Source organism: Antedon mediterranea, chromosome 7, assembly GCF_964355755.1.
Source record: "Antedon mediterranea chromosome 7, ecAntMedi1.1, whole genome shotgun sequence".
In the NCBI taxonomy this organism is placed as follows: Eukaryota; Metazoa; Echinodermata; class Crinoidea; order Comatulida; family Antedonidae; genus Antedon; species Antedon mediterranea.
Window position 1 is genome coordinate 21,056,544 of NC_092676.1, and position 23,468 is coordinate 21,080,011.

The 23,468-nt window shown below is 32.6% G+C and overlaps 3 protein-coding genes across 6 annotated transcripts; 2 read left to right on the plus strand and 1 right to left on the minus strand.

Moving 5' to 3' along the window:
- Positions 1-302: 302 nt before the first annotated feature.
- On the plus strand, positions 303-7,648 carry LOC140053938 (uncharacterized oxidoreductase YjmC-like). 2 transcript variants are annotated; one of them, XM_072098693.1, is made up of 12 exons: positions 318-420; positions 904-1,032; positions 1,254-1,408; positions 2,076-2,264; positions 2,903-3,018; positions 3,789-3,887; positions 4,267-4,332; positions 4,545-4,625; positions 5,086-5,193; positions 5,605-5,700; positions 5,906-6,016; positions 6,552-7,648. In XM_072098693.1, the coding sequence occupies exons 2-12, from the start codon at positions 929-931 to the stop codon at positions 6,600-6,602; spliced, it is 1,176 nt and encodes a 391-aa protein (XP_071954794.1). In that variant the 5' UTR covers positions 318-420; positions 904-928; the 3' UTR covers positions 6,603-7,648. The 2 variants fall into 2 exon arrangements, with proteins under 2 accessions (XP_071954795.1, XP_071954794.1); XM_072098694.1 differs by lacking the exon at positions 904-1,032 and having other exon boundaries at positions 303-420.
- Positions 7,649-7,656: 8 nt separating this feature from the next.
- On the minus strand, positions 7,657-13,186 carry LOC140053939 (calumenin-like). 3 transcript variants are annotated; one of them, XM_072098697.1, is made up of 7 exons: positions 13,098-13,174; positions 12,666-13,002; positions 12,334-12,415; positions 11,009-11,120; positions 9,710-9,949; positions 9,253-9,452; positions 7,659-8,845 (listed from the first exon to the last, which is right to left on the minus strand). In XM_072098697.1, exons 2-7 carry the CDS (start codon positions 12,893-12,895, stop codon positions 8,741-8,743), a joined length of 969 nt encoding a protein of 322 aa, XP_071954798.1. In that variant the 5' UTR covers positions 12,896-13,002; positions 13,098-13,174; the 3' UTR covers positions 7,659-8,740. The 3 variants fall into 3 exon arrangements, with proteins under 3 accessions (XP_071954799.1, XP_071954798.1, XP_071954797.1); XM_072098698.1 differs by lacking the exon at positions 11,009-11,120 and adding an exon at positions 10,491-10,599 and having other exon boundaries at positions 7,657-8,845; positions 12,666-13,186; XM_072098696.1 differs by having other exon boundaries at positions 12,666-13,186.
- Positions 13,187-14,746: 1,560 nt separating this feature from the next.
- LOC140054666 (F-box only protein 47-like) lies at positions 14,747-23,177 on the plus strand. Its single transcript, XM_072099741.1, has 10 exons — positions 14,747-14,789; positions 16,173-16,360; positions 16,522-16,698; positions 16,980-17,056; positions 17,484-17,631; positions 17,972-18,172; positions 18,608-18,757; positions 19,458-19,600; positions 21,091-21,241; positions 21,944-23,177. The coding sequence occupies exons 1-10, from the start codon at positions 14,767-14,769 to the stop codon at positions 22,042-22,044; spliced, it is 1,359 nt and encodes a 452-aa protein (XP_071955842.1). The 5' UTR covers positions 14,747-14,766; the 3' UTR covers positions 22,045-23,177.
- The last annotated feature ends 291 nt before the right edge of the window (positions 23,178-23,468 follow it).

The following is a 23,468-nucleotide window of genomic DNA, read 5'->3' on the forward strand; positions in this document are numbered from 1 at the left end:
TATCTGCACTCTGGCGGCCCACTGTTCAATTTTACTTTAGGCTGTATTTGTTTATTTTTTTCTCCTTTTTAAACATGTTTATTGAAAATTTCTCTGCTCATGTATTCTGGTAAATGTTGCAGTTTAGCATAATTAATAATGCCAACAATTAATAGAAACTGTGTCGGACGACGGGGGGGGGGGGGGGGGGGGGCGGGGGGGGGGGGGGCTGCCAGAGAGAGAGAGACCTGGGAAACTTATTGAATACTGCGCATGTGCCGTACGATATTGCCTCATTTAACAACAGCCCAGATTCTGCAGGCAGAGAGGCGGTCTAGCTTGTACCAAAAGAACTTGTGTTATAAGTTCTTTGCTTGTACGTGATCTTGACTGGTCGTTGTCTCGGAAACTGGGCTAGATTTTAAGGATGGCAAGTGCACGGTAATGTTTTGTTTATTTAATAATGAACGGTATGACTATGATGGATGTCCCTACTACTACTAGCCTAGAGGCTAGACTAGGCCTAAAGTAATACTATTTATTAGAAGTAGGGCCTACTAACTACTCTAGCTAGCTAGGCCAGGCCTACTAGGCCTAGCTAATAATATTAATGATAATAAGTAGGCCTAGCTAGGCCCCTAGGCCTAGGTCGATTTACCGCCTAGGCCTACTACCTATGCCCTACCTAGGCAAGTAGTAGAATCTGTCTACAAATAGAGGTAGGCCTAGCGAAGTCTACTAGGGCTAGGCCTAGAAACTAGCTCTTCCTTCCTAGCTAAGCTTAACTAGAAGCCAGCTATCCTAGCTATAGGCTAGTATTACTAGAAGAAGCCAGTTTTCAACCGTATGTAATTCCCGGTATTAACTATTAATGGTATTTTCAAATTCAAGAGACAATATTAATTATTATTATATTAATTTCAGAAAATAGAATTCGTCCTATTTATTTATGCAGTACCAAATAAAAATGAAGGCAATTTGTAAGAAATTAGTAGCATATACCACTTTTCATTTTATGCCTAACGTCCAGAGTTGTTCAAGAATTATAATTAGGTATGTAAAAACTGCATTTCAAACTTTAAAAAAGACCTTATTTCCTGATTTCACATCCTTTTTACTATAAATATAATATATATAGTATAGATTTGTCAGCTAAAGTCACTAGATAGTAGTAGTGGGTGTTTTGGGAAGTACTGTTTGCAGTTTTCCTGGATTTGAGTAACGTTGTTTATTTTTTATAACTTACAACTTCATTATTATTATATTATTTACAGGGATTACCACATCGTTCCTGTAGAGGAAGCTAGATCTTTCATACAAAGATGTATGGTGGCAACAGGGACGAGGGAGTCACATGCTAACGATTTAGCAGAGGTTTTAGTAACAGCTGATCACCGTGGTCATTATAGTCATGGAATGAATAGGCTTGGTATGTGAAATTAAAATTAGGTGAAGTGATTTGCCTAACGGTGGGACCCCTTGTTCGATAATAATTAAGCTGCTTTATGATGATGTCAGGACAGTGGAACTGCTTGCTAAAACACAAACTGCATTTTTCTGGCCAATAGTGTATTGTCCGTAACCATCAATACACATACCTAATTATGTGGTACAGTAAATCAAATGCAATTACTTATTATTACAGTAATAATTGTATTAATTTTGTACATTGCTATGTTTGGCTAATCTTCCCTTACATCGCTCTGGTCCTCACATCAGTCATGTGCCACCTTAGCCTCGGGGAATGTCTTTATCTGCTAGAATTGCCCCAAACACATGTAAACTATCTAGCCAGTTCTACTTCAACTTCAAAACCCTGCATACAAGTCTTGTCTACCATCAATTGAAATCTTACCAGGTCAAGGTTTACAACAAAACCTTTACTTTTGTATAAAATTGTCCTTTATTTAAATCACAATATATTTATCTTAAGAGAGATAAAAGAAATATTTGAAATTGAATATGATTCAATTGAGCAGTTGGCTGACAATAGTATATGCTGTGATTTTTTTTCCATTTTATTGTATCAAGCTGAATATCATTTTTTAATGATTTTTGATTTAATTTATTTTATTATTATTTGTATTTTCAATCAGATATGTATGTCAATGATATAAAAAATGGAATCACAGTCAGCGATAAGGATCCAGTTATCTTAAAGGAAACGGCAGCAACAGCCTGGGTTGAGGGAAACAACGTCTTGGGACCGGTCGTTGGTAAATTCTGTACAGATATTGCAATCAAGAAGGCAAAGGAGGCTGGTATTGGATGGGTAGTGGCCAAAGGTTTGCACTGCTTTGTGCTGTAAATATATGCTGGGATGTAAGGCAGTTCATAATAACATACCACTGTACAGTAATACTGTATTTACTTAATACAGTGGCAGATCCAAGACTTTTAAATAGTTTAAGTAGGGGTGTCTGTGTCTAGAAATTGTAAAATTAAGTGCATTTTGGATCCACCCATGACCTATTGTACCCAATACCAACTTAGCTAAAATATCGGGTTGATTTTGTTGTACAGTAAGTATCAACACATCCTTGTAGTGTTCTCCCAATATTAGAAATCAAGTCTGGCAAATTGTCTATCAAACTTACAAAATATAGCCTTTGATTTGGTCTATGTGTATAATGGCTAGGCCTAACCTACAACTACTTGATAAGTATTAGGTTATGTATAATTTTCTTCTTATACTTTTTTATTACCGATTAGAGCCAATTTAGTCCGGCAAATCTTACTGGCAAAACCTGCTTTGGTAGACTACCCTTATCTCTTTTTGAACAGTGAGTTTTGTGTACCAATTTGTATTTTCTGCCAAAGTAATAAAATAATCACTGTCGGGCCTGACGCTTTTTTTTACTATTGACATTTAATGTAAAAACTACAATTTAAGTATATACACTGGGTACACTTCATCTTTTAGGTAGTAACCACTACAGTATAGCAGGTTGGTATGCATTAAAGGCTATGCAAGAAGGTTTAATCGGAATGTCTTTTACAAACACGTCACCGCTAGTAACTCCAACCCGTGCACAAAAGGTAAGGGCAGATATTGTAGTTAATACTTATTCAGGCAGCTGGAAATCCAACATTAATATGCAGTAGGTTTACCACCAGATTATGATTAATTTTACACAGAATTATAAAATGTGGATATAAGCCAACACACTGCATATTTGTTCTCAGCCAAAATCAATTAAAAACAAATACTATTTCAACCATCAACCAAGAGGGTAACCCTTACAGTTTGGGCCAGTGGCTTAACTGATATTCAGCGGCCCTCTTTATTAAAATTAAAATACATTACAAACAATAATATTAACAATAATAATTAACAAGCAATCATCAAAACTCATATATATATATATATATAAAATATAACATTAAATTAGGAAAATCAGTATCAATATTATATAATATAAAATCAAATAATGTAGTAACAAATAAATCAATAGGTCAAAAGTTTAAAATATACCTTTTCAACTTAAGTATATTTTCAATTTTGCCTCAGTGGATTCTTATTCTAACAGTTTCATTTCATTATTTTTTTGGTCTATTTAAGTATATACAAAACAAAAAAAACTGATATAATACTGCACATACTTTTACAATACCAATGCAATTTATTATTTAATTTTTATCAAGTTATCAAAATAGAATAAAGTCATTGAGATTTTATTATATTATTGCTTATAATTACATATTGCCTAATTAATTTAATTTTGAGTACACATAATATTTTCAAATTGCTGTCTTTGTAATAATTTCAACTTGATGAAATGATATAAAATCTTAAATAATATATTCAGCCGTCACTTGGAACAAATCCTATAGCGTGTGGAGCACCAGCGAAAGATGATGATGGCTTTGTTTTGGACATGGCAACTTCAGCAGTGGCTTTAGGAAAGGTACAGTAGTGAATTTATATATTTTAAATTAAACGTACTAATCTGCCCGCATTACTTTTTGCCAGTGTTTTAAGGCAGAAATTATTTTCAATGAAAAGAATTTTAAAGATAGCTGACATATTTTGTAACTGAACCTAACCCTGAAAAATATTCTCTAGCAGATATTAAAAAAACAAAGAAACCAATGGCACTGAACTCAGAGCTTGAAATCCAGCCTAACCATTCACTGGCTTCAGATATCTTAGTTTTCTAGACACCCTCTCAGAAAGGCTATTGTTATAGTTTCATTTATGTCCATGCTTATATAGCGCCCTCTATAAGGATATATGTCACAACTATGCTCATAACTATACTTTTTTTTACCATTATTTCTTAATAGATTGAGTTGAATGATCGTAAAGGCATCCCAATTCCAGATGGATGGGGCTCTGATGCCAGTGGAAAGGTACAGTAATTTTCCCTATAATCCATAATATTTAAACAAAAATTAATAAAAATTCTCCATTTCAATTATTCAAATTAATTTTTTTGAACTTTAAAAACTTGATTTACTCACAATGAAAATAGTGTCATAGCATTGTATACTATAAAAAAAAACACATTAATGTATTTACTGTACTAAGATCTTATTTTAATATTTTATATAATATTTTTTAGGTATCTAATGATTCCAAAGCAGTTTTGAGTGGAGGAGGTTTAATGCCGCTAGGAGGTACAGAGATGTGCAGTGGTTATAAGGTACAAGTACTTCAAATTGACCCTAATTTATGTAAATTTTAGCTATTTTATCTTTATGGAAAAACGTATATATTAATTAAATAATAATACCAATCACTTTTCACAAAATTAGTATTTCTATTACAAATAGTTACCTCTTCATCAAATTAAATTGATTGATATTGTAATTTGAGCCATTTTGCTTGAAGGAAAGTGGTATATAATTATACATAAGAAAATGCTATTTCTATTACAAATAGTTACCCATTATACGAGGTCATTGATAACCCTATCCTATCTAATATTACAAACAATTTTAGCACTAATTTTTTTCTTAAAGGGCTTGTATAATTGTTTAAAAAAATAGAAATGTAAACCATTTTGGTTGGAATAAGTTCCTCTAGATGCTATAATGTTTAAGCATATCAGTGGACTGTGTCTTGAATTTGCTAATCTTTTCCATTTACACATTATTTCCTAGGGTTATGGATTGGGAATGATGGTGGAACTATTTTGTGGCATTCTTGGCGGAGCAAACTATGGTCCAAACATTAGGAAATGGAAATCGTCTAGTGAAGTGGCAAATCTGGCAAGTTTTATAATGCTTTTGTTTTAGGTGACCCACTTAATTTAATGCTTTAGTTAATAATTACACTTATAGGGCACTTACTTTCTATCATGTGACCAACAATCATCCAATCAAATGACTGGATTCTATTTACGTGTTATATATTTGTGCCTAATGCATTTTTCTCAAATTCTTTTCTATGAAAGGCTCTGAAACCTTATAATTGATCGAAATGACACTTTACAATTAATTTCACTCTTCCCTGGCTATATTAAATATTTTAATGAACACTGTAGTTAAGATGATCGTTTGATCATTTCAATGTGATTGTTCGGTGGAGCTATTGTATTTAGTGGAAAAGGGCAATACACAGATACATTGTTAACAATTTTATGATTTTGTGTTTGAAAAACTGCTTTATTTTTTTTATAGGGACAATGTTTTGTAGCCATTAATCCAGAGGCCTTCGCTCCAGGCTTTCCAGACAGAATGCAATCTTTTATTGATGACTTTCGTAATTTACCGGCAGTGAGTAATTAGTTTTTTAAATTATTTAATTAATTATAAAAAATTAAATGTTTTGTTGTATTAATAATAATAATAATAAATTTGGACTTTTAAGTGCATAATGCATAAAGCCTTTATGCACTTCACATGAAAATAAAAGTAATCCATGAAATAAATAAAATAAAAAGGCTATTTTAATGTAATTCTTCATTTTGTTAATTTCTAGGCTGAAGGTGAAACAGAAGTGCTTGTGGCTGGAGATCCAGAGAGAAAACACATTGATAAAGTGAAGAAAGATGGAGGCTTATCTTATCACAAAAATCTTATTGAACACATTGTAAGTATACAGTGTATTTTATATATATATAGCCGAGAATGTTAAAAAGTCGCTATCCAATCGAGTTTGAACAATACCATGAAAGCCCCAGTGGTCTAATGGTTAGGACATCTGCATATCAAGCAGGCGGTCCGAGTTCGAGTCTCGGTAGGGGCGACTTTTTCTCATTCTCACAGATTTCCTCATCTTTATCGTTTCAAATTAATTAATTAAATTTCAGTATATCACCGGGCGGTTTAGAATTAATGTTCTTTGCCTGATGTGTTTATATATATATATATATGTATATCAATAAGCTTCACCATTGTTTGACATACCGCGTTCTACTATTTTGTGTCATTTATTCCTGGGCAGGGTGCAGGAGGCAAGTGTAATTTTTGTCCATATTTTCTTCAGTCTTCTTCTTTTTACTTTCGCTAGAGCTAGTTTTGCAGGTGCATTTATTTAGTTTAATTTAGGTTTACTTTTAGAAGGCATTTTTCATCCAAGTTTAAATGCTAGCTATCTTATAATTTCTCTCTGATTTTGTTTACAGAACACACTTGCCAACAGTCTTAATGTTGAGCCAATAAAGACCATAGATTAATAGCAGAGTTTTATTAGTAATTGAGTATGTATACAAAGGTTTTATACTTTTTATAATTCGTTTTACTAATTTTACTTGATATTTACAAGTATCAATAATAATAATAATGTTACTGTATGTCAACAATAATATCAATAAATATTTAAAAAAATCAGATTATATATTACATTAATTTGATTGTTAACATTTAGATGAAAAAAATTAATAATATTATGCAACTGGGCTTTCATTATGGTATTTTCAAAGAGGCTAATGCGGTCATTGTTTTATGTTATGCTACCGTTACTATCTATTTTCCAGTAAACAGATGTCTTAAAAATATAAATCTATTAGGTGCTGCTTCTCTAACTGCAGTTTACCCGTCCATATCTAGGCTGTATCATGTTTATATCATATAAGTGTTTTGGTGGGTGTAGTATTTTCCTGCTTTAAAACAAATTAATTATATTTTTGCATAACATTTTACCCACGCAATGAAAGTTATTTTAATTTAACGTTGGTTTTAAGATGTAATCATGTAAAGATAATGAAGTATTATTTTAAATCATGATCTAACATATATATTTTTAAATTGCTAAATTGTATTAACTTATAGTGTAAATACAGATATCAATAAACAATTATTCATAAATCCATAAGCTGATTCTGTATTATGATGTAGACATTAGCGTATTCTGTTAGAAAAGCAACACTGACAGATTCCCTCTGCCTCTAGGTTATTTTGTACTTTTGTCTAGAAAATGTGCAATTCAACACACTTGTAATTTTGTATATTTACAATGTACAATATCCACTTTACTATAGATGGTCCAACAAACAGTCCCCAACTCTTTTGAGTCGTGTTTCGTTTTTTTCTGTGTTTACAAAGATCGACCGCCTTTCTGAACGATGATGGCAGAATATAGGCTCTTTCTCATAAATGTTAATTCCTTACTGTACATCTTATTTAGATAAAGTAAAACAATTGAAAATGATAACACTTCACAAATCATTTTTTCCAAACAAATTTATTTGGTAAATAAGAGCAGCCTAGCAACCCTTGCTAGAAATTAAAATTTAAAAAATTTGCATAATAAGCTGAAAATTTTCAAGATATTGCCCCACCCCTCCCAGTACTTTGCAACAACATTTATTTTAGACTAAGTAGCACAACTAATACTAAATTTACTCATTAAAACATGCACCATATGATACTGTACTTTCAGAAAATCTTTGTTTTAATAGAAATCAACAATAGCAATTGAAAACCTGTTTCTATAAATGTTGATTGTCCATCAGAAATCAATCTCTAGGAAATGTTATCCACGATGTATGAACAATTATCATTATTTAAAAAGTTAGATAGATAGAAAAACATTACTATACTACTTTCATGCAATCCAATAAGTACTATGCTGTTCACTAACAGGCCTTGTCTTTTGAAAATCATAGGTGTGCTACAAATTGCACTCCTCAATACATTCAGGGGTGCTGTAGGTGTGCTGTTTGTATTTTCGGTGTAAAAGTTTACCAAATTAAGGCGTGTTGTAAATCACACTCCTCAAGGGCACTTTAGGAGGGTGTTAGGTGAGTGATCGCACTCACTCGCCTTAAAAGACAAGGCCTGCACTAACTGCTAAATTAAAATTTATTAAAATCTAACACAGGTACAACAAAACATGTTAACAAATTTAGAAAGTTTTTTTCGGTAAAAAAATATTTCTTATCAAGCTGAGCTTTATTGGCATAGTATTCAATGGTATATTTATCTTATAATTATATTTTTATCAAATGTACAAACTTACAACTTAAAGAATATGAACATTTACATTAAAAGTCACTGTTGATCACCTTTTGCAACTGTACCGAGCGACAATAGAAAGCATACAATTTTGATATCATTGTTTAATTCTGTAGATACTAATGCTTGTCATATGATGTTTGCTTTTTTAAAAATAAATATACAAGACCTGAGTACTCGGACGACAAACAATATAATGACTTATGGAGTTGACAAAAGTATTGACTTTGTTTAATGTACACTTATTTAACCTAATTTAAAAATATGTTTAATAAACAGATTCAAATTGCTTCACTGCAGCAGAATTGTACAAAAATAGCACCATAGAAATAAAGTTTAAGATTTAAATTGAATGTATTTAGAATTCGTCGTGCTTGATGAGAGCCTCTCCGAAGTCCGTGACTTGGCTGCCGACAAAGAGATCATACTGATCTAGAATTTCTTGTTTAGTAAGTTTCTCGTCCTACGCAAAAAAAAAAAATGAAATCAATATTAATATTATAACATTTCTTATAAGTGAGCTTACAGAACGTTTCGAAACGGGTTTTATTCTCAACTGACGTTTCCTCGTCTGGCGTTGTTTATCCTACGACAATGATGAGTTGGTATGGCACCACCAATAGGTCCAAAAGGACGTGCCCACCCTCCTCTTTCTTCAATAGTTGATCATATATGTGTGACAATTCATGGGCTCTCTTATCTCTGTTCATGATTTTCCCATGCTTCCTGATGTTAATCAACTCTTTTTTTCCCCTCTTTTGTTTGCGTATTGCATTCTTTTCCAAGAATAGCAGCATCCCAATCTAGGAGGTGATTGTGCTGTCACACAGATATGATTATGATTATCTACCTATTGTTACCATTACTTACTTTATCTTTGTCTGACTCGTGTATTAAATGCTTTGCTTCAGCTTCAGCATGGTCGTAGTCTCTGGGCATAATCCAGTCGCCGATCTCCTCCCTGTCCATCTTTCCATCCTTGTTCTTGTCACGGTGTGTACTAAATTGTTCACGCTCCGTCTTTACCCAATCTGGTTCTTTTTCTCCGTTTTGAGCAACAAACATATCGCCTGTAGGTTATCAAATTGAATGTTAAATAGTAAATAACAGGTAATATGTAGTTTCAAAATATGTAAAGAATTCGTAAGGCATTGGTGACACCCTGTTAGGTCCCAAAGGTGTCTTCTTTAATATGGCTTCTAATGTAAAGTAAGCCCCCTTTCTTTCTTGTATCATTCTGCCTATATGTTATTACTTTAACTGGCCACTTAAGACCAGAAAGATCACATCCAGCAGAACATTTTCTGGAAAACAAATATAGTCTTACCAATATATTCTTCGAGTGAGACAGAGCCATCCTGGTTCTTGTCAACATCTTCCATTGTCTCATCAATGACAACCTCTCGCATATGATCAAACTCTTCTGGATGAAGGAAAGCAGTTAACTCCTCTTTGTTCAAGTTGCCATCACCGTCTTTGTCAGCAGCTTTCCATCTCCTTTTATCTCTCCTGATCATCTGTTTGAAGTCTATTTGTTCAGCTTCATCAAGCTTTAGAAGTTCTTCCTCTGTTAAAAAAAAGAATTATCAGTAATAACTATTTGCAATTTTGCACATATAGAATTCAAATGGTAAAGACAGTTTTATCTGCTTAAGTAGTTCTTGGGTATAGTAATAGTATTGAACATTTGAAAGCATTGTAGTAGTTGTGTCAAATATAGCAGGTATCAATTTCAACAATTCAATTTGTAGGAGCATTTTTTTACAAGTACTGTAAATTTGTGGGAATAACTACATGTCTTTCTCAGTCTAAATGGGCTGAATTGCGCACAGAATTGGACAATGTACATAACATTGTTCATATTGTACAGCTGCCATTCGTTTGTCCACAATGACAAGGGCTGAAATGGATCAGTACAACAGGGTAACCACCTATTCTTTGCAAAAATGTTTACAAGTTCACACAACCCATATAAGTACAGACTACACAAGACATCCAGTTTTATGAACTCCTCCGTTGAGGAGAGTCTTAACCACGTTTGTGGCGCTCCTGCCTTAACTACACTACCACTCGACAAATGATTTTAAGTAAGAGGATAGAACCCTCACCAGTAGTGGCATATGTAGACTTGATGTATTCATCCAACGTCACATACTTATCACTATCAATATTGTGCAATTGCCAACGTTCATTGACTTGTATAGAGATGTATTTATTCTGTGTATTTAAAGCATATTATACATGTCATAGTTATCAACAATTCTAATACACAAACACATTTTCTACAATATTAACAAGTAGAAATATACAGAATTTAGACAAGATTGTGTTTTAGTACACAGTAGCTACAGTATACCATACTATTTTTTTTTTGTTCCCTGGAGTGACAAATTTAATCAAAAGAATTTGGATGTGTTTATGTATAAAAACTGTTGATAAGACCTAACAAAAATAGTTTGTTTGCTGTCAATTATTACATTTACATTTAACCTTGGTAGCAGTTGACCCCTCCTCACCCCACTTTGACAATGCAAAAGATAAGAAACAATAGAATGACAATAAACAAAGCAAGCTTTTTGTTAGGTCTAAATTTAGTCCTAATTTAAGGACTGAAATAGAAGCTCACCGGGTAACCCGCTGTATGATGTTTTATTATATTCATCAAATGTAATTTTGTCGTCCCCATCCACATTGTGGCCGGTCCACTGGGTGTCAACATCTTTAAACACATAAGTTTTCTGAAAGTGAAATTACGAAAATAAGTCTGTATTTTGAAAAACAAATTTAGTAGTGGTCATGCAATAATATTTAAGCCAAAAATAATTTTAATTGGTAAACATGCATTTAAAGACCAACAAGTTTTGTTGTATGGTAAATTATGTTTGTGTAAGCACCAGAACAAAACCAAAAATAAATGGGAAATACTGTATGTACCAATTAATAATAAGACAAAATAAAATTAAAAAACAAGCTAGTAGTAGGTTGTTAATTTTGATATAAAATTTGCGGTACACCATGTGTATTAGTTCTGAAAAGAACTGTTGAGTTTCTCGACGTTTCGATCAATATACTTTGTTAATTGTTAGTAAAGTACATCATTTATGACTACTGTGTAATGAATTTAATTGGTAAAGGTCAGGCAGGGAGTTGTAAAATAATCTAAAATTATTTTACAACTCCCTGGATCAGGCAAGCTTCTCAAAAGTATGAAATACAGAATGAAATAGTTATCAATGTCCTTCAGCATGACTCTATTCATGTGTTTTTAATTCTAGTAAATGAATCTTCATATGTTCATCCTGTACAGTATATTTGTTCCAATTCAATTTATTTGTCATGATTTTCCGAAAGAACCAATAAATATGAATTATTAATTGTCAAGAGATTATATGATTGTTTATAGGAAAACATTAAATTTGGTATAAATTGTTATTTTCTACCAAAATGTGTACACAAAAGATATTGTATGTAATCATTCAATTGTTGTGTTGTGCCACGTTTTAATAGAAAGCACACATTTCTACTGGTATATATTTCTCTTGACCTCTGGGGCATAAACACTTAGAAGGTCAACAATTAGGAAATGCATGGTGATGATGTGGCACTAATCTATTTTAAAGCAACAGACTTTCCTTCCATGCAAAATATACATAATTGAACTATGATAGACTATAAATAATATTTTTTTAATTGAAAGTATTCATTCTTTGTTTTCAATTACCCCATCCATCATAAACATACAAAAATAATATTTTATTTTTATTCATATTATAGCAAATAGAATGGAGGCCTATGATTATACTAGCAGTTTAATATCAATGTATCAATATTAATTAAAATGTTTAAAAACTGAAAAAAAAGTGTTAATAAAAATAGCTAGTTAGTACGAGGTTTGAAGCATTTCAGTGTGATTTACTAATTAATCATTAATATATTAATGTAGTTTCTTACCTGCTGATTTTCAACCCATAATTTCAATTCATTGACATCAACTTTTTCATCATTATTGGTGTCAATTTTATCAACAATTTCACTGAAAATTTAAAATAAAACATTATTACTATTGTCAAATATTTTATTATTTTAATAATTTATTTATATTATCTTTTCCATATCATCTTATTAGTTAGACTAGCTAGGAGGCTACTGTAGGTCTAATTAAATTAGTATATTATATAATTGCTTCAAAAAAGAAATAATAAAAAGACAATTATTTTCAGTTTCAGTTATTGTTTAGAGGCTAGGATAGATCAAATTAAAAAAGGCTACTAACTACCACTTACCCGAGCCTGGCCTTGCTTTCTTCTGGACTAAGATCTTGAAATGTTCTTGCCTCTTCTTCGCCTAAAAATGCATCATGATCATAATCGGCATTGTGTCCATCACCATGAAAATGATCTGCATGACTTAATTTGTGCCCCCGATTATTACCATTGGGTTGATTTTCGGCTGGCTTGGCAGCGACTATTCCAATCAAGAAACATGCTAGGCTGAGGTGTACGATTGTTTTCATCTTTCTTTTTGTCTGGCGGCGTTGATTGGGTTTCTCCGGCGGGACAACAGTTCAACAATGTGGTAAAACTAAAGGCCTTGAATCGTTTTGATGGGTGAGACTGCTTGCTGTTTATATTAAACCAACGAAATTAATTATAAAAATGTAACAAAACAAAACAGTATTTGATGTTAAATTGACGTACCAACAAAACTAGGCCTACCTCTGAATTATACGAACACAATCTCAGCTACTTCGACGTTACAAATGAAGATAACCCAACTTTCGGAATTTTTATAGCACACGGCGTGCATAAACTTTGTGTATACTTCGTGTCAATGTTGCCAGCGTGGAAAACTAATTGACGAATCACAAGCGTAGAACTGTACCATGTGTCAGTATTTGACGAATCCAGTGATACCTTTAAAAAAACTCCTTGAAAGTTAACCTTCATCCAAAGTATATATTACGGTAAGTCTCATTGGATACATTTACCAGTGTTAGCTTAAACGTTTTTGATTGGTGCAATGTAGCCACGTCTTCAATCTCCCAGGGACGTTTTATTTTTATCTTAAAGGCGGGAGGAAATCTACCCGGCAGGCGATAAATAACTAATGGAATTGATTTACTTAGGTTACTATTTACGGAAGATGACGTGCGAAAAGAACTTCTTTCATCATCCAAAACCGATGGTGATGTGGCAACCTAAAAAAAAAAAAAAAACACTTCCAAAAAGAGGCTATAAAATTATAATGATACGGATATAGGCCTAGATTGTTGTTTATTACTCCTTTTGGCTAAAATCATCCTATTATGATCCATTGGTTATTTTTAGGCAGTAAATTTCAAGTAGAAACAAATTGACCGCTACTACTACAGGTTTATACATAGGCTACACCTAATTATACATTTTATTCATAAAAGTGAAATCAGCATTTATTACTAATCAATATGCCGTATATATACTGTTTACGTTCTTTATTATACAACATTCTGGAACTCAGAAAGTGATTAAAATTTCAACACAACTTTTGGTTTAATCAAAATTTGCATTTTCTATATCTTAATACTAGTAGGGCCTATTTCATGAAATCCTGGGCTAACTACAATGTCTTTTTTAATTCTAAGTTATCAACTCATCATGATTGGTATACTGACTGGAAAAAACATTGGCCAGAATAAGAATACTGTATTTAATTGGCGTCGGACCCTCGACTGGATCTTCTTTCCGTGGAACATTCTAGAAATTCTATTGCGTCATCTTCACAATCTAATTCGTGAAACGGATTGAAATTAGTCAACAAAGGCCTCGATTACGTATTTTCAGTCCACTTTGGTCCCGCAGATATATGATGGCTTATTATTAGAAACAATCCTTTTGGAGACGTGACATTTGGCTTTTATTTTGATTGAATTTTGCATGCGCACGTAGCGTAAAAGTTTAGTACCAATCATGGAGTAAAGAATAAGTTATTTACTCCATGGTACCAAATATTATTTTGTGATAACATTACAATTGTTGTTTATGTAATACAGTAGTTGCAAATGATTCGTATTTTTCATTTGATTTTTTATTGAAAAAAAAATAGTTTAGGCATATATTACTGTATATAAATTTGATAGCAATTAAACCCAAATCACAGTTAGCTATTAGACCACTATCGCAGAAATGTGGAGAAAAAAAAGATCTGTTCCTAATTAGTTTAAATTAAGAATAATAAGGCCTACGGAAAAAGAAAACAATTTAAAGAATTCCAAATATGTCTGTAAATGTGCCCGAGCGGTGGCGCACTTCAATTTAAATCCCACCCGGAAATTAAAAGGCGCTGAAATCAAAATAAGGCAGACGGTCATCGTGTAGCCTAGTACTACTGCTCTGCACAACAAAAATCATGAAGATCAAGAGTTTAAAGAGGTTAGTTAGGGATGTCAGAGTATATTTCCTATATTATAGTACTAGGCCTAGCCTAGGCCTAATTAATCTAAAATTATAAGGAATGGATAACAAAATCGTGAGGTTTCAGTGCGGTGATACTGCTGTTTTTTCAGGCCATCCATTCATGCATTATCGACCGAGAGGCCGAGGCCAAGTCGTGCAGCCGGCCCCACTATTTATTCCAATGTCTACTAGCCTAGGCCTATGAAGTACAATGCAATGGGGAAAATGATCTCGGCATACATACTAGTCCTAGGCTTATACTATGATAGATACTGACGGACTTAGGGATTAGGCCAAGTTGAGCCGCCGACAAGTTGAGCCGCCACCAGAAAAACGTTATTTTTTATGGAACGCCAAATGCTAACTTTCGCCGGTGCTCGTTCAATTTATATTATTAGGGATCGATGTACATTCAAAAGTTTATACTGTATATCATGGTTTTTAGTATATATATTATTAAATATATAATTAAAGAAATAATTATGAAAATCTGGCTTGTAGATTCCAAAATATAAAACATCACCGAAAGTGATCGTTTTTAGCCAAAAATGACGTAAACATGTTGCCCCTCAGTCGGCAGTTGTATGAACTAGGCTTACTCCATTTTTCGGTAAAATAATTACATAAAATCACGTTTTTTAGTAAAATATTTTGTGTATTAACATTGTAAAATTCAATAAAATATGATATTAAAAGATTAGTAAATAAAAAATAATATTTATTTAACCTCATTCAAAGAATGTTAATACTCTATTAATTAGTCCTGAGAGAGGACAACGTGACTTTACGTGGTAGGCCTACACGTGGCGAGAAAAATTATGAGTGCACTGAATTTTTTCCTCGAAAGATTAAAAACAATTACATTATTAAATATTACTTATGTAATATGAACTTATGTACTAGGACACCATCCTAATCGCTACGCGAAATGTCGTAAAAGACGGATGCACTGGGCGTTTCATAGAAATCACCGGCGGCTCAACTTGTCGGCGGCCCAACCGGTCATATCCCATACTGACAACTGTATAGCCTAGGCTAGGCGTCCTCCTAGCTAGGCCCTAAAGCTACCTAGCTAGGCATGGCTATAGTTGTGCCTAGCCTAGTCCTAGACTAGAGGCCTACCTATTTCCTTGCATTTCATTAAATTGGTCAACGCCATCCCCACCACCTTTAGGCCGAGCCTAGTTCTGCTAGGTTCTAGCAGTAGGCTCTTGTCTAAACCCAATAAATGAATACTTTATTCATATTCTTTGCAATATGAATAGGCTACTAGGCCTAGCCTAGGCCTAGAAGTACTATGCAGTATGACGAAAATATTAATAAAGTCAATTAATAAGCATTTAATAAATTTTTTTACAGAGATATACTTAAAAAGGACTCATCCAAGTCTTCTCTGAAGTTGCATACATTTGAATGTCGACGCAGTAAAAGAATTGAGAGACGTGTTTTAAGCCGATGTTACACAAAACTTGTCACTGAGAGTGTTCTTGGCTATTTTGAGATATTACCTGCTGAAATTCAATATCATATTATGAAATTTCTTTCAGGTATATGCTGTTTAAATAGTATAGTTTTTTTTTCTAATACTGAGCCTGAAAGATGAAAAAAGCTGAACAAAAAAAATAATAAATGAAAATTGCTAAATACAGTATAATATAATTAAACTTAAACATTGTTATTATTATTATTATTTTAATGTTTGTTTTAGTTGAAGAGCTAAGTATTCTAAGTTTGGTGAGCAAAGCTGTTAGAGATTTTGTACTGAAGTATATGTTAACTCCAATCAAAACAAATCAGTTCTACCCTCGTCCATGTGATTCGATTGGAAGACAAACCAAATTACTGCGCATGTGGATTGTTGTTTCTAATCATTTTAAAAATCTTGGTAAGAAATTGTTATTAATATACCAGGTGATATACTTTCAATCAAATACAAAAATCAATACTGTAGGCATTGGTATAACGCACAAGGCAAAGGTCCCTGATTTAGGCCCCTCCAACGCTGGGTAGTTGCATTGAGCTCTGGGGCCCCTTGGTTTAGCCAGAGAGTCCTCATAGCAGTTACGCCACTATATGTAGGCCTACTACTAACTTCATAACTCCAAAAATTACATTCTGAAAGAGTATTTGAAGTACAAGCTTAAATTCTTTTTATTTCTTAAACAGGACTTTTGGTTAAGAGAGCAACATGTCTTTTTCCAACAAAAGAAAGACTTAAAATAATGGAAAAGTTTTTTTCTCAGGTGGGTTCAATTGCAAAATAATTCACCATGTGATTCATTTACATGATATACAGTAATTCATTCAATCTTTTATTTCGGAATCTCTGGTCCACAGTTTAAATAACATGATCAATTCATTTAAGTAATTTGCAATGATAAATTTGTATTAAAAACACACATATTTGTTGGTGTAAACATTACAAATGTCAGTACTAGCTGTCAGTCCACCAAACAATGAAATGGGTGCATTAATTGTAGAAAGTAACAATGATAAACCTTCTATCTCTCACACGCATACTTAATGTATAATATTTTGTGGTTTGTTGTTTATCAAGTCAATGCAAAAGTAACATTTAATATTTCAAAATTGATTGGTTGATTGTTGTGCCTTTTTATGTCACTAAAAATATATTGATTGCATACTGTATTTCTTATTCATTTTTTTCAGCTTGCATATTTTTCCGATTCCACCTCACATGATGCTCTGAGTTGCTATGGCAGTTTCCTCTTTGTGTTTGTAAAAGGATGGGAAGAGAAGGAATGCCATAGAGCATTTACATATGTCTCAGATATGCACAATTTTTACAAAAAGCTTTGTAAGTTATAGTTTAATTTTTATTACTAAACTTAAAAACCCCCAAAAAGGTTTGTCTACATTATCAAATATAGTAGTGATATGCCCAAATATGGTAGTGATATGATATCATTATGTCCATATATGGACCTGAGGCCCCTGGTAAAGAAATGTTAAGTGGCCCTCCAACCCTGGAGGCCTTTTTTGGCTTGTTTTAATGCCTTTTTTGCTGTTACACCACTGAATGCAGCATATATTGCTACTGGCATCAAGGTATTTTTCAACATCCTCAAAGATTTCTGCAGAATTTGTTTTATGAGGTATATAAAGCAATCATTATTATAGCATTATTCTTTTTTTAGTACCAGTTTTATCCAACAAGCCTGGTTTCCTAAAAGATCAAGAACTCTTAGTACGGTGTTTCTACCGATGTGTGTTCCTGGACAGATGTGAGAACAGTAATGAATTTGGTGTTTGGCTCAGCTTTATACTACGGTCACTTCCAATTGTCTACCAGGCCAGGTTGATATTCATATTGTATGGACCACTTTCTAATGCTACAGGTATTATAACATCATTGAATTTTTTTATTGGTTACTGTACAAAAACTCTCCTACTATCAGAATTTTTAAACCAAACTCCCCGAAACCAGACTTCTCTTAAAGGCCAAAGGGTCCCAAATTAATTTTTACTATTAAAAACACATTCTGAATACCAGACTTTCCAGAAAACCAGGCAGATTTGGCCAGCCCAAGGATTCCAGTATTGGGAGAGAGCCCAAGGGTTTCTGGTATTGGAAGAGTTGACTATAGGTTTTTATCAAATTTTAGTAGTACAGTAATGATATCTTTGCATTTTCATTTAAATGAAACTTCTTTTTTTAAAACATTTCTTCTTTTCTATTTCATCCAAAAAAAGGAGAGAAAACTACTACACAAAAATGATCTCTAAATTATTTCCAAAAACAATAATTTTTATCTATATTTTCTCGTTGACAGAAGGCGTTAACTGGAATGCAATGAGTGAAGATTCTGACTCGTATAGTAATGCTGGAGATCTGGCGGACCTAGCCTTAGCTATCAAGGCATTGTTTAAGCACAAAAGCTGCTCTGATGATGATATTATCAGTATTCTTGAAGAATTGACATGTAAGTCACTTATAGTTATTGTTAGAAATGTGTACGTGTTCTGTTTTTATAACTTATGATCTAGATGTGTGGAGCCATTGAAACACTCGCAATACTGAACAACCCTTTACTTTATTTACTCTCCACCCACGTGTACAAAATGGGTACCTGGTAAGGTCAAGACACAACTTTGTGCGCTGATTACCAGCTGCGTTGTGGGAGTTTGTTTCTATACATGTTTTATCCATGTGTAATAATAATAATTTATGTATAGAGCTTAAAAGTTTCACGCTTTATAAATACCGGATGTTATGTTATTATTTAGTGTATAATCACTTTGCTGACACAATACTGTTTTGGTTTAGAAAAATTTAGTGCTCTATTTACCCGATTCTCAGTACTGCAGTGTATATAGATTTCTGCAGTATCATAGAAATATTTGATAATACAATATCACATGTGTTTCGCATGTATCATATACCATAACCTTACACAACTTAACCTTACATGATACAGGCAACACATGTGATACAAATAAGAGGCTGTATTACTAAATTTTCCTACTATACAATTATTGTAGGATGTGGAGATAGAGCACTGAGAATTGGGTAATTGAAAAAGTGAATAATTAATAAGTGACATTAAAATGGCATATTCAACAACAACAAAAAACAATTTTTCTAGGGGGACAATATATCTTTAACAAATAGTTCTTCCACAGCTTGTCCAAAAGAGTGGTTAATGGAAAACACATCATATCTGTTAATGCTCTGTGGTGAATCGATTTGTTACAAAGTACTGGGCAGCAAGGCTATCAATGGTAAAATGAAAGAACTTGGTAGAATAATAACTTCATTTGCCGTGGTGAGTACTTTCTTACTTTAGTAAGGTGTTCTTTGACTTTACTTAGGCCAAATAAAAAAATATACTTGTTAAGCGTCACACCCTCATAAATTTTCAGGGGCGGGGGGACGGTTTTTTTTTTTTTTTTTTTACTTTTTATAGAGGTATATTTTTGCGCGGTGGACGTTTTGCCCCACTTTTTTAGGACGAAACGTCAAACTTTTAAAATGCGAAACAGAACAAAATTGACTATGTATGAAATATTATTGCTTATGACAAAATTGAGTTTTGTATTGTTTATATCCAGACGTAATTAAAACATTAAATTTAATTGCCACCAAGCGAAATTGTAGGCCTTAGGCTAACTAATCCGTCCAAGGTGCTACCCCAACCTCACTCATCGGCCATCCGCCGTCTCTCGCTCGACTCATCTATCCAGGAAATTCCCTATCGCGAGAAGCATGATTTGGTCTCAATAATACTAAATAGTGGGCTGATTTATAGTTTGAAAACAGCTTACGGTTGAATTTTTATTCAACGTATTCATTCTTCTTTGATGAATCCTTTGCCAATTGCTGTGTAAATCAGTATTTAAAGTTGTGATGCAAAAAGTGTATGTAATTATTCCAGGCAGGTAAACCAGGCATAAGGAAACCCATCGCCCAACAGGACCTCGTGGTGTGCCGATCTCGAGCGCGAGATCATCGTAAACAAAATTGGTAGAGTCCATTATGTATGGGGTGTTTCCTATTTACGAACCTATAAAAAAACGCGCTTCGACCACTGTGTAGGCAAAATATTTATTTCGTTAAATCCCTAAATTGATAATCGCGTATTCTGTAATCACGTGACTGATGATGTAATCCTCAGCGACGTACTAAATGCACATGATTTAATGTGTTGGGGAAAAAGCTTGCTGTTTACCACATTACATGATTCACGGTGCTATTCGCGTTTCCTTTACGTAAATCGGCGGCGTGTAAATGAAACAATTGTTTTCACCAATTTGCCGTTGTCGACATAGAGCGATCGGCGGCTAGCGTTGTCTAAGCTAAAAAGTATGTATTTTTTCAAAAATTACACTAGCCTAACAAACATTTGCTAGTTTTGAAATTTTCAAATAGCAATTATGAAGAATCTACTAGCAAAATGCTAGTTTGCTAGCGTGAATTTCGAGCCCTACTCTGGAGCTGGGTCGGGCCGCTGAACTTTCCGTTGTATATTGGTAAAAAAAAAATAAAAATAAAAAGAGAGGCGGCTGGATAATCAAGAGCGGGCGGTGACGCTTAAAAAGTATGTTTTTTTATTTGGCCTTATCTCAAAACATTAATGAGTAAACAATAAGAATATTTATGGACACATAATGTCATTATGCGAGTCTCAAAATAAAAATAAATACTTTGCGATGAGAGAGATTCAAGATTCAGGACATTTTATTTTACACCTCTGCATGAAGAATGACAAATTTAACAAGATGACAACATATCCAAATTTAAACTACTGTTTTCCAGGTGTTTTTGCATGAGGAACTGTCAATTCACTGGGTTGTTAAACTTGTCTTGGAGATAGCTTTCAATCTAGGAAGTACAAAGGAAGTAGGATCATTCTTCACCTCTATTATGCATACATTCTCGGACTGTCTGATGGCCCTCCATACAGAAGGTGAGTCACGGCATCCTGCCTGGTATTTCTTAGCTTCCACTAGGTGTCTGTAAATAAATTAGGCTTATCATTGTTTGTTCACTGGTGGTGTTATACTTATCAGTTTTGTAAGTAGGGACTTTATGAAACAGAACGGTTAAGGGAGGATGACAAAGATTCTGTTTTGGCTAGAGCGTAATATCATAAACAGACAACATAGCCATTTTATTAGTTATTCATAAGCACTGTCCCATGGCTTCTCATTCTGTTTTGTATAGTCCCTATTGTTTTGTGAGTATACTTGGCCCTCTTGGTAATAGAATTGTACTGAAAAGATTTCCTAGTAAATAAAGAAAAAATAAATATAAAGAAAAATGGAAATGAAATAAATTTGTACACATACTTGTAAATATGTCGATATATATAAAATGCTATACTTCATAATCATATTACTATATTTGATAAGGCATTTAATTCATTTGTTTATTTATTAATCTTTTTCAACCATTAGCGGTCAAACACTACTGTTATGCCACAATTTGATCATTCATAAACGATATGAAAAATTGAATATTAACTAAAAATATTTTAGATTATTAATTTTTATATGATTTAAAGTATTAGTCAACACGTTTCACAAGTCTTTTTCCGCAAACGCAAAAATTAAATTAATTCATCCAATTTTGGAATAGATATTTTATAAACAAACTGTTTTGTTTGTAGGTTCCGATGCTGAGATACAGTCAATGCTGAGAGCGCAATCTGAAATGCTTAAGGAGTTTATGCTGCTGTCAATCAAATCTCAAGTTTGTAAAACAAAGTAAGACAAACTTATATACTACATCGAGACTGTAAATATTTGTCAAGCTCAGGTAGGAAGAAATTATTGTTTTCTTTTGAAAATTAATGTTATTTATTTACTGTATATACTGTATTTATATGTTATTTATTGCAGAAGTCGTTTTGGAATAATGTTATTAATGTTATTTATTTTTAACTGAATATGCAATGTATATTACAAAAATAGATTTTTTATTACAGAAGATGTATAAATTTTATTTATATCAAAAGTTGAATTGCTAAATGCATATATTGTGCAATAATATATAATAATCTGCGAATAGTATAGGATTGAAGGAAAATATTTATTTATGCAGAGTACCTCGCTATGTTTCACAAGAGTGTGAACAAATTATTTTACTCAAAACAATAAAAAAAATATGTATGTAGCAACATGCGCAGTATGTGCTGCTCAGCGTAAACTCACTTCAACAACGATTAGTCAATTATTTTTCATTTACTTTATCGATGCCAATTTGGTTTTACAGTATTATTAATATTAACTTTTTGAAGACCCTTGAACAAATACATAAAGCATAGAGATATTATATTATTATTATTATATTATCTCTATGCATAAAGTAACTAGAAAAACTTTAACTTTTCTGCTAATTTTAAGTATTTAGGATTAGGTAGTATAAGGAGGTGAGCCCTCTATAGTAATAATAGGCCTAATTGTAGTGTTAAAAAGTGTTCATTTTATTCTAATCGTTCTTTCACTTGTTGTCAGGTTAATTTAAACCAATTATGCACAATATTCTTGTTTTGAATTTTTTATCATAGTAAATATTACTTAAATTATGAAATACTTCAGTTGAGTATACTTCAAAGAGATTTTTATTTTGCAATTGACAAGTAATGGGAGTTTTCAAAACTACTATAGTACTATTGTGCCTTGATTTATTATTATTCTAAACAATAACTGAGCAAGCAAAAACATTTATTGACGATCACAATACATTTAATTTTTTTCTTTTATAATATAAAATGAATACGATTAATGTCAGAAAAAATTCAGATGTGTTATTTTCCTTTATAGCTAAAGTTGTCTAGATTTATTACTTAATTTAGTTACATGTTATGCATAGTTTTGTAATATTATTTAATGTTTGAAAAAGAGGCCTTAAAAAATTATATCAATAATATAATAGAATTATTATATTATTAGTGTGTTAGTTAGAATTGACATGTTTTAATTTGTTTGTTAAAAAACTGAGTGAATAAAGTGCAATTTTAGAATCTATTATTATTTTAGGTTTTGTTTTGTGTTTAGATAGATGTGTTCATATTTAATCCTTAATAGGTTAACGGAGCATTATAATACAGTTCGTAGGCCATCCTGCTCATTTACTTATGGGATCACTTTAACCTTTATTGTAGAGTTACTGCTGCATTATAAAACATTAAA

Excerpts from the sequence above, each read along its gene's own strand:
- LOC140053938 (XM_072098693.1), top strand. The coding sequence starts at position 929 with ATGCAGTACCAAATAAAAATGAAGGCAATTTGTAAGAAATTAGTAGCA. Across the intron at positions 1,409-2,075 it reads TCATGGAATGAATAGGCTTG|ATATGTATGTCAATGATATA; the intron begins GTATGTGAAATT and ends ATTTTCAATCAG. Across the intron at positions 5,194-5,604 it reads CTAGTGAAGTGGCAAATCTG|GGACAATGTTTTGTAGCCAT; the intron begins GCAAGTTTTATA and ends TTTTTTTTATAG.
- LOC140053939 (XM_072098696.1), bottom strand. The coding sequence starts at position 12,895 with ATGAAAACAATCGTACACCTCAGCCTAGCATGTTTCTTGATTGGAATA. Across the intron at positions 9,950-11,008 it reads ATCATACAGCGGGTTACCCG|AGGAAGAACTTCTAAAGCTT; the intron begins GTGAGCTTCTAT and ends TTTTTTTAACAG. Across the intron at positions 9,453-9,709 it reads CTCACTCGAAGAATATATTG|GCGATATGTTTGTTGCTCAA; the intron begins GTAAGACTATAT and ends GATAACCTACAG.
- LOC140054666 (XM_072099741.1), top strand. The coding sequence starts at position 14,767 with ATGAAGATCAAGAGTTTAAAGAG. Across the intron at positions 18,758-19,457 it reads TATTCTTGAAGAATTGACAT|CTTGTCCAAAAGAGTGGTTA; the intron begins GTAAGTCACTTA and ends GTTCTTCCACAG. Across the intron at positions 19,601-21,090 it reads TAATAACTTCATTTGCCGTG|GTGTTTTTGCATGAGGAACT; the intron begins GTGAGTACTTTC and ends ACTGTTTTCCAG.